The sequence below is a fragment of the Aptenodytes forsteri genome, unplaced genomic scaffold, assembly GCF_000699145.1.
Source record: "Aptenodytes forsteri isolate BGI_AS27 unplaced genomic scaffold, ASM69914v1 Scaffold149, whole genome shotgun sequence".
Classification (NCBI taxonomy): Eukaryota; Metazoa; Chordata; class Aves; order Sphenisciformes; family Spheniscidae; genus Aptenodytes; species Aptenodytes forsteri.
In genome coordinates this window covers 1112673-1122907 of record NW_008795560.1, presented here as the reverse complement: position 1 = coordinate 1122907, position 10235 = coordinate 1112673, and the positions used below count along the sequence as shown (strand labels likewise).

General features: G+C 38.0%; 1 protein-coding gene across 1 annotated transcript in view; it reads right to left on the bottom strand.

The window, feature by feature from the left end:
• Nucleotides 1-263: 263 nt before the first annotated feature.
• Nucleotides 264-10235, bottom strand: part of NCOA3 (nuclear receptor coactivator 3) — an 87210-nt gene continuing 77238 nt past the window's right edge. Inside the window, exons 15-24 of the mRNA XM_009282213.1 lie at nucleotides 9711-9899; nucleotides 8933-9172; nucleotides 7413-7539; nucleotides 6753-6924; nucleotides 5669-5965; nucleotides 4435-4539; nucleotides 3734-3959; nucleotides 3341-3515; nucleotides 2641-2782; nucleotides 264-1628 (exon numbers count right to left, since the gene is read on the bottom strand). Coding sequence (XP_009280488.1) covers nucleotides 1617-1628; nucleotides 2641-2782; nucleotides 3341-3515; nucleotides 3734-3959; nucleotides 4435-4539; nucleotides 5669-5965; nucleotides 6753-6924; nucleotides 7413-7539; nucleotides 8933-9172; nucleotides 9711-9899 — 1685 coding nt within the window. The 3' untranslated portion in view covers nucleotides 264-1616. The remainder of the gene's footprint in view (nucleotides 1629-2640; nucleotides 2783-3340; nucleotides 3516-3733; nucleotides 3960-4434; nucleotides 4540-5668; nucleotides 5966-6752; nucleotides 6925-7412; nucleotides 7540-8932; nucleotides 9173-9710; nucleotides 9900-10235) is intronic.

The window sequence follows — 10235 nt, the reverse complement described above, 5'->3', positions numbered from 1 at the left end:
ACCTATCAGCAAATAATAAATTTGTAACCAGACTTAATACTGATATGAGAGAAACCTGCTTAGAAAATACATTCATTGCTATTAGAACAATCCAATGAGGTGCAGACATTTGGTTAAAGTGTGGCTTAATATCCTTAAAGATTTCTGGATGTCATGTAACAACAAATATTTTGCAACAGACAAACTTTTTCGAGGAACATTTAGAGTTCATTAAAATTGACCAAAAAAGACACAATCCAGATTCATCAACTGAAAAGGCAACATATTATAGACAGACACAACCGTCATGACAAGTCGCTAACATCTTACAACGCAGAGCCTTTTTTTCAAATTGCCTTATGCAAAAAGAAAGGTAACAAAGTGCTCACAGGTGGAGAAAGCATTTAACAACTGGTCTTTTATAAAAAGCTATATGTTAAAGATGTAAAAATAAATGAAGTGTTGAAGACCAAAGAGGAGAAAGTATTTGGGCCAAAGTCACCCAGCTTCAAAGTCCTTAATTTTATTTAAAAAAAAAAAAAAAAAAAAAATCTATTTGGACCTCAACTACACTGAGTTTACAGAAATCAATTTTGTTAAATATTTAGCTTCACAAACTCTGCAAAAACGAGTTAGTGACCTACAAAAGTCATATATATAATACATTATCTTAAAGATCATATTTACAAAATTTATTAAAAAATTTAATCACAAAAAGACTGCAAAATTCTGATTCAGACTGCAGTGCCTTGCCTTGAGTTTTCTGAAGTTATTTTCAAAAAGATGAGAGATTATTGCTCTAATTTCCATACACAGAAAACATTACATTACGCAGTCTTTTCAAATAATTCTTAAGAGATTGTGTCTGAGAAGGAACATGAGTACACCCTACCTTCATATTAAGTCCTTATCAAAGATATTGCATTAATCCATTATATAGTCTTTTATAAAGTGCACTCAGCTGCACATCAATATGTAAATATTAGTCACAATTGTGTTTAAATAATTTAAATTTATTATCCTCTCTTTTTACCCCTTGGCTTCAATGGACAGGATTTTGGATGAGTATGTGCCAATTCATTTTGCACGGCTACTTTGCTTGGGAAATCCTGACTCTTGGGGGCAAGAGATTAAAAGCAGCATTTATATTCAGGAATTAATACAAAAGAGTCAAGGCTAGGAACTACATTCTCTGTCAGATATCGTTACTAGAGAAATCAGAAAATTCTTATCACCGTGACTTCTCCAGGCACTTCTGTCTGCCTGTAGTTGAAGGGCTTTGGATAGCTACAGTAAATAGATAAGGTATACCAGGAGCCTACCCATCAGATCTACTCAAATGCCATTGCCAAATTCACATTGCTAGAGGCAGAGCGCCAAAAATATTTATGACCCTTTTTGTACACCACAATATACAGTAATACAGAGACTGCTTCCACTAAAATGTTTTTTTTCTTGGGGTTGTTTTTTTCCCCCCTCTGAATGAAGTAACTCAGGACATCACGGTGATTAACAGGAAAAATCACTTGTTTCTATAAGGCCAGTGCTAGTTGCCGTGAAGAATGCGTAGCTTTCCTTTGTAATACTAGTGCATCATTAATACAGCGCATTCTTGTCTGAAGATACGGTTCTAGGTGTCAGCAGTATTTCTGTTAAAGAAAAGAAGAAATCGTCAGAGAAGAAAACACCTTTGCTGAAAAAACTAGTCAACATGCTGCATTTTGACGAGGAAAGTACTGACAGTCAATTTCTAAGCAGAAGAACAGCATTTTAGTGCTCCACTTCGAAGCTAAATCTGTAGAAGAGAAATGCTGTCCCAGAATTTCCTAAACACGTTATTTGGGTATCTTCACTGTATGACATGTGGGTTTGGAAAACCTGACATTTCACCTTCATTTTCCCATCTTTATAAAAGGTACTTGTTGTATCGAAGTCCTCCAATACCTTACTTATCCCCCAGAAGTCCTCAGGTTATTTTGGCTGCTTCCTTAGATACTTCAGACAAAATTTCATGACGTACTTTCTAGTTGAATAAATTTAGCTTATCTCAGTGTTACGTTGCTCATCCCTTGGCATTTTGTGGAAAGGTGACAGCAAAAGTGTACTTAGTATTTCAGCCTTCTTTGCAGTGCCTGTTATTAGCTCATTTTTCCCTTAAATCAGGGGCCTAAATTTTCCACAGTTTCTTGCAATGCATACACAAGCTATTCTTGCCCTATTATATAAGGGCAAGTATCATCATCAGCTTCTGCCAGAAGAAGGATACTGTGCTACCAGGATTCTTGGTCTGACTCATGAGAGCTATTATCTATAATCCTTTACATCTGCTGAAGATGCTTTTCACAATCTCCATGTTTTGCTCTCTGGGGTTTCTCCAGGCTCTGAAATATTTAAGCATCCTTTGTGCAGTTTAAGCCTTGATCCTACCTATGATACTTCAAAGGCAACAGCTAATCACAGCATACAGCTTGGGTTCATTGTGGATTTGATTTAAATACCATCAGAAATAAGGTATCTCTTGGGACATACAAATGGTAGGTCCACAGATGTGTATACAAACAGGATAACCAAGAACGGGATTGTGCCAGAGGAATGGCTTGACGCAAATTGTACTCAATGGAAAAAGAGTCAACTTTTCATCAGTCTTTATGTACGACGTACCTGGTCTGGACCCATAGGCATCCCTGACATAGGCATGGTATTAATATTCATCTGTCCAATATGGCCACTGCTGCCATTCATGTGCATCATACTGTATGCTGCTGGACTGCCTTGATGGCTGAACTGCTGCTGGGGGAAAGAACTGAAGCACAAAAGGACAACTAAAATTACCTTCCAAGAAGTTTACACATTGATATATTCCTCCCTGCACCAGCTGCCAACACGTGAAAGAGAAAACGATTTTTACATCTACTTGTTTCGATCTAATACCTGTTTAACGTAGAGAAAGAAATTTCCCTCCCAAAAGGAACCTTGAATTTTTAGATACACGCAGGTGTATGTGTATGCATTTCCCACTGTAACCTTTTTGGAGGCTTCTGTTAGGGCTGTACTGTGCATTGTAATACTATTCTGAACTTTTGTACTTCTCTCCAGGTTATTTTTTCAATATTCAAAGACTGAATGTTGCTTCCAGTTACAAAGATTGCAGAGGTCCAATATGAATAAATGGAGCTAAGCGTAAGATACATTTAATCAGTCTATTTCCTAAACCAGAGCAGGATCAAGGACAATACAGACACTAGAGAGAGAATTATTTTTCCCTCTTCTAAATCCTTTTCCTACTACAAGCTATTTAACATAGCTTCTACTTTCGACGAAAGACAATTTTTGAGCCACAGGTTATAACTGTGAAGTTCACCTGCTCCTGGCCATGCTTCCTGACGGCCAGCCCTTCATCTCGGGGGACTGGTACATTGTTGCTGTCTGAGGATGCTGCATCATAGGATTCTGGGAAGGTCCAATTCTTGATGACATCATTGGGTTGGGAGGGCTTGATACTCTGCTAAATGCAGGATCGGGTTGTTGGCTTATTCCTTAAAAGATGAAGGACAGACAATATACGTCAGTTATCATCACCTAGTACTTTTAGTTTATCTTCTTGCAATGATGGGAAAGGAAAAAGTCATCCTTTTTTGTAGAAGTATTTTCCATTTTTCAGAATGATTGGTATTTAGGTAGTTTGGATTAATAATAAATGAAGAAAGCTAAAAGAACACCAGACAGACAAAAAAACCCATGTTAGTACTAGTACCATAATTAGGTGGATAGGGGAATTGCTGTGGAGGAACTTGAGCCATTGGAGGGCCTGTCAAAGCACTATCCATGCTTCCCGAGGCAGTCACATTTGGTGGTGGACTGAAGGCCTGAGGTTGCTGTTGCTGCTGCATCATCATTGCCATCCTCTGTTGTCTAAAATGATGACTTATTAGCTCCCTGTTACGCTGAGCCACCATTTGAGCATTAAGAAAACCTTGCTGCTATCCCCCAAAGAAAAGAAAAAGCGTATTAGAAAACACTTTTACAAATGAAATCATGTCAGAGTCAATCAAACCACCTACATGCTTTCTAACTCTAGACCCGGCATATCCATTACCAAAAAAAAAAGTAAAAAAACCCCCCAGCCAGCACAAAAACCATCAAAATACCAGACGAAGGTTTTCATTAAGTTGTCATTAGTGCTAAACAAATTATAAAGTAGATTAGCTATCATATCCTACATGGAAAAGACTATTGGCACACTGTATTGATAGCATGACCTAATGAACAAATCCCTCTGAAATCTCATGAATAAGAGAGGAAAAAAAAACCCCTTTTTGAATTGTACAGGGGAAAAAACAAAACAAAAAGGAATGCTGTGGAACCATGAAAGAAGGTCCAAATTCTAAACAGATGTGTAAAAGGTGTGTCTATTTAAAAAGTATGTTTCAGATGGCTAGCGCAGCAATTACTTACCTGTGATCCCACCTGTGGCTGCATAACTGGTCTCATCACTGAGGCATTGCCACTGACCGGATTTTCCATTTTCATTTCAAGCGCTTGACGGGTCTGATTCATAAACTTGGAAAAAGACATTTTAGCACTATTAGCTTGAAAATACCAGTATCTGAACAAAGTAATGGCAACTCCTCCAAAAAAACCATTCTTTAGAGACCTCTTGAATCCATAAAGTGCAATGGTTAATTTTTGCCTTGTTTGATGTACCTGAAGTACCAGACTATTTGGTTAGGCAGCTCAAACACACACAAAAAGAAAAACCCTCCAAACAGTGCAGCAGTAACTGGCTTTATTTTTTTCTTCCCTTGAAATTAGTGCTTTTTAAGAATAAATATATAGCAGACTATCAATTGTTCCAAGTCATGTTTTGGGCAGAAGGGTATAACCACTAGCTTTGCTTAAAATAATAAAATTCTGTCTCCTTCCCTCTCCATCACAAAACCCCAAAGCCATACAGATTGAATTACTGTCACAGAACAATCGAGAGAGCACAGTATTTCCTAAGGATTAAACGTTGCCATTCCATGTCACACAGCACTATCTCAGTTTTCCGAGATTTATTTGTACATTGTATTTGATATCAGGACTGCATTTTCACATGGGGAATTCAATGCTGAAATCGCGCAGCAATTTTTTAAGCAGTGCTTTCAACCCAGTGTTAAGACCTACGTGGCTGTATCTACTCTCTCACCTTTCATCCTAAGAAAATACCTAAAATGACATCAAATCAATAAATGAAAAGCAAACCCATATTTCAATAAGCCCAAATGATTAGTCAGAAAACATAGTGAAAAAGAAGAAACATTCGGTTTACAGGAGAAATGCAGCTGCCCATTTAATGATATTGGTGTGATTCCGAAAAAATACTAGATCTGAACGTGGATAAAGAGATCACCCAGAGCTACGTCGTACCAGAGTACTGTTTGAAGTAGCAATAATGTTGTGTGCTGCAGGAACCAATCCAATCTGTAGCTAAGGAGGCTGATGAAGGAGAGACTTGTCCTAAAAAGGTTCTTTCACTCCTTACAGCCATTAGGCACTCAGCGTGAAAAGCACTGTGAAATTAAAGATCCGTCCTTTCAATCGCCTGCTGTAATGTCAATTTTCGTGTTCATGAAGCAACACAATTCGGTGTGCACCTTACTCCATTCCAAAACAAGAAGAAAGTGTAAACACGGGAGCAAAAGATTACCTGCTGCCCCTGAAGCCTCTGCTGGAGCTGCATGCGGAGCTGCTTTGGTGTATTGGTTCGAGGTCTCATCACATTTGCTCTAGGATGCATACTCTGAAGTGGGAAATTGCTCTGTTGGCTCATCTGATTAATCACTGAATTAAAGGATGGCTGTTGTCCCTGAATGTTACTAAAACCTCCTGGCATTGCTGCCCCTTGCCCTTGGTAGGGCTGACCATATAACGAAGGCTTCTGGTCAATCATAACTGAAGACTCCTGACCTTGAAACGAATCTTGTTTCGGTTCCAAAGCTTGTCCCTTCAACAGATACAAAAGCGTTTTCACTAGCAGTATATTCTTTAAGTAGGAATTCCTAAAGAAACAATAAAGCTAACACAGCATAGAACAACCAATAGTTTCTTGGGTAGAACATAGCAGGGACAGATTACTATTAGTTTTGTCTCCAGACAAATGAAACAGTAGAAGTTATTGTTAATAATTTTTTTTTTTTAAATCAGTTCTGCTGCACACTGCTTACACAGGCAGACCAGGATCATTATTCAAGCCCTTCCACACTTTTAAACTGCTGTTTGTACAAATGACAGTGTGATTTTGTGGTTTTTAGCAAGTTCCAAATTATTCATGGAATTTTTTTTTCCTATTTGCTAGCCATATAAATTCAAGCTGGAACGGGAGGAGATGGAAGTGTCCTACTCACTAACACGTCACTGCCAGTTCAAATACTTCACAGCCCATGCTCAGCTGACGACTGTTTACTAAAGAAACCCAACACAATTCTCTGCTTATAGAATTATAATGATTTGCACCCAGAAAAAAAAACCTGTATACCAAGGCATACTACAATAAACTTAGATAAGAAGATGCCATTTTATGCTTTTGTAACGCACAAGAAATTTAATCAATACTGAGCTTCTCCAGTGAAAATCACTACTCAATGTAGATGCTTCCAAAGGCAGGTTTAGGAAAATGAAGACAAGGAAGTGAGGAGACAGAGTGAGTGAGGAGGCCCTCTTCACTTTCTTTTCAAGTAATAAAATAATACAGGTTTTTGGAAGATAAATGGCCAAAATCTCTGTTTACGTACTTGGTTTACAAGATCAGGAATTCCTAATGCTCTGTCGATTTCTTCCAGGCCTGTGACATCCGTGTTACTCAGCAATGTGTGCAGCTGATCCAAAAGTGCCCTTTCATCATTCTGGCCTTCCATATTCGGTGCTGGACATAAGAGGTCATCCAAAGAGTTTCTAACTAATTGTCTATAAACACAAAAACATTACAACCATTATGGACGATAAAGGCATATACATAGTTTTTATATAATATATTGACCTGGAGATGATTAAGTACTATAATCACCCAGAAGACTGAAGTAAGACTTAAGAACTTCAGTCCCAAATTTAGGTCCTAAAATATCCAGTCAACTGCCACATATCCTTGAATTGAAAAATTCTGTTTCCTCCTGGCTTCTGCATGTGCCACAGAGACACGGTTTCAGATTTTCCCACCCCTTTTCTCCATGCCTCCCAACTCAAGGACGGACTGATTTTGTTAGCAATGCCTTTTGTGAAGCTGGGTTAAAAGATATCCAGTGTCACATCATCAGCAGAAATGGAAATAGATTCTGACTCCAGTCTGTTATCCCCACTGTATATGCTGCATTAATTTTTTTTCCCGGTCTTAAATTCTTCTGACAAACAGTGAACAGTTGTATTTAAACTTATCTTAAAACCTTCCCCAATTCTACCTGTTTTGTGAACCCCGCGATGCTTGCTCCATGGACAGCATGTTGTCAGGCCACGATCCTGGTTGGTTAGATGGTCCGGGCTGTCCATACGGATTCCCCCCCATGCTGATGTTTATCTCATTTGGCCCTGCAAGGTAAAACATTTGTGTGTTTTTTAAAAAACAAAAGGTGTCATCTTGCTCTCCCAGTGTTCACATAAAGCATTGTGGATGATCACACAAATTGTCAAGCAGCTTCACGAGCTTTCCATTAGCATGTTTTAAAGTGTATACATACATAAACTCACACTCCAGATAATCTCAGAAATCTAATAGACTACAGATTTAAACACGGCAGTGATCTAAAGCTGCTACCCTGTTAGAGCAGAATTGCTATTTCTAATCCTTAAGCCCCTAAAATAGGCACTTGTACAGATACAGCAACTGTACATCCCAAAAAAATGAGTTTTCTGGCCAATGAAATCTGGGTACTAGCAAATATACATTGTCATAGTGACATCAACAACATTTAGCATTTTAAATTCCAAAACAGGGTGAAAATCAAAAGAAACAGAAGGTACGTAACATTTTGCTCTTTGGCAGTACGGCCTTCCTTCTACCTATTCAGAGACATACAGCACTACATAGAAGAGTTTGTGTCATCCCATTATTTCCCGATATTTGTAGGAATCACCCAGCAATAACGATTTCTAGGAAGCAAAGCTGAGGTATTCTGACTTAGGACTGCATGAATTTCTTCCTGATTTAGCCTTATATCCACATGTCACATTGAAACAGTAAGTCTAAGAGAACTGGTAACAGCCCTGCTAGCCTTCTATGATAAAAAAGGAAAAAAGGAGTGCCATTGGATTTCGGCCCTTTTTGGGCATGCTGGCATTGGCACATTAGACAGGACAATTTCAGCTCTAGGCTAAACCTTTGTTAGAGATATAGAACAGAAAAAAACCACAGGCTTTAAGACTCTCTTCATATTTTAGACATGCAGCTTATTTTCTCCCATGCAAACATGAATAGTTAAAAGAGAACCTGTATTTACAATGCGGTTTTATATGAAATTTGGATACTCCATATGAGAAGAATTTTGAAATACTTAAGAAAAAGCTTTAAAAACCCCGATTACCAAGAAGTTAACAGGAAAAAAAAAACTTTTATCAAGTACAATGAATTAAATTAATCAGGATACTAGTATCTTCAAATATCATCATAGATGGCATTTAGTTCCTGGAATTTAGCAGAGAAGTACCGCACTAAAGAAATACACAGAAACTATCCCCCTGAAATCTGGAGACTCAGCATGAATTATCTGTGTATGAAACACACAGATATCACCAGAAGAAAACAAAAAGAACACCAAAAAGTCATCAAATGTCCCAGTCAGTGAACAATAACAGTCTTTACCTCAAAAAGCCTTTGGATGAAAAGCGAGTATTCTGCCAAAACCGAGAAGATTCTGATGGTGAATGCTTACTAAGGAACTAGTGAGATTGTGCGAGGTAGGACAACAAAAAGTAAAGAACTTACTCATGTGGATCATTTGCTGTTGTAGCATTGGTCTTGTACCGGGCATGCTACTGGAGCGAATGGGCAGCCCAGACATAGAGCCACCCACCGTGGGTCTGGGAAGGGACGCACCAAACTCGGGTCCTGGTCTCAACATCGAAGCAGAACTTGCAGGTTCCAATCTGTTCACCTTTGAGTTTGGCAAACCCCAGTCTCCTGACTGATGCTGATTCATCGCTACATTTCTGTTGGGAGCACTTGCTATAATGAAGAGCAGAAAATACAGTAACTTTTCATCTAGAATACATTACATATTTCGGTTTTAGAATTATTTTTCTGGGGTTTTGTTTTGTTTTACCAACAAGGATACCTGCCAATGACAGAGCAATTCACTGAACTCCTAAAAAGCATCTAAAGCTTACCATGCCAAGTTCTAAATCATCAAACAACTATATTAATCTAAATATATTTAAAAATATTAATGACTGCCATCGTGACTTGTTCTTGCTTCTATATATCAAAAACATATGTGACATTCAAAACTCGAAATAGTAAAAAATAATTTAACTACTAAACAAAAGTAAAGTACTGGTAATATTACACAGAGGGTAAAACAGTTATGTTCTGATAATTTTAGCTAGGTATAATAATTAAAAAGTATTTATATGCTGACATTAAAATTAGTATTCTTTAACATTAAGGTTTCTTCTAACCAAAATTCGTACTATAATCTTGCAACATTTTTTACATAAAAGCCTTTTCCTTTACAATGAGATCTATTTGTACACAATCAACAAACCCAGATTTGCTCCATAGTTTTCCTGGTTTTCAATCCTTCTCGGACTTCCACCCATCAAGTTTTGCTTTTGTAACATGGAGAAGGCATTGACATTCCTCACTGGAGCACTTGAGCCCACAGGGCTGTCTAAAGACATGGCTCGGTTGAAAGGTGGGCGGGTAGTCTGCATGGGCTGGGGACTCCTCATACCTGTTAAAGAATTAAAAGATGCATGCAACTGTACGTTTTAAATAGAAAGTACCATTAACGACTTAAGTAAGTCTGATCTATTTATGGGCACATATATTTGACCTTACCAGGAATAGTTATTTTGCTTATGTTCTCACTACACAAATCACATTTTGAGTACATAGTTAGGACCTTTTACAGGAAAAGCCAAAAAGCCCTTTGGCCCTAGACATAAAAAGCTTCATTTTAATTTAAGTTCTGTAATGAACCATTGTGCTGGTTTTGGCTGGGATGGAGTTAATTTTCTTCACAGTAGCTAGTATGGGGCTGTGTTTTGGACTTGTGCTGGAAACAGTG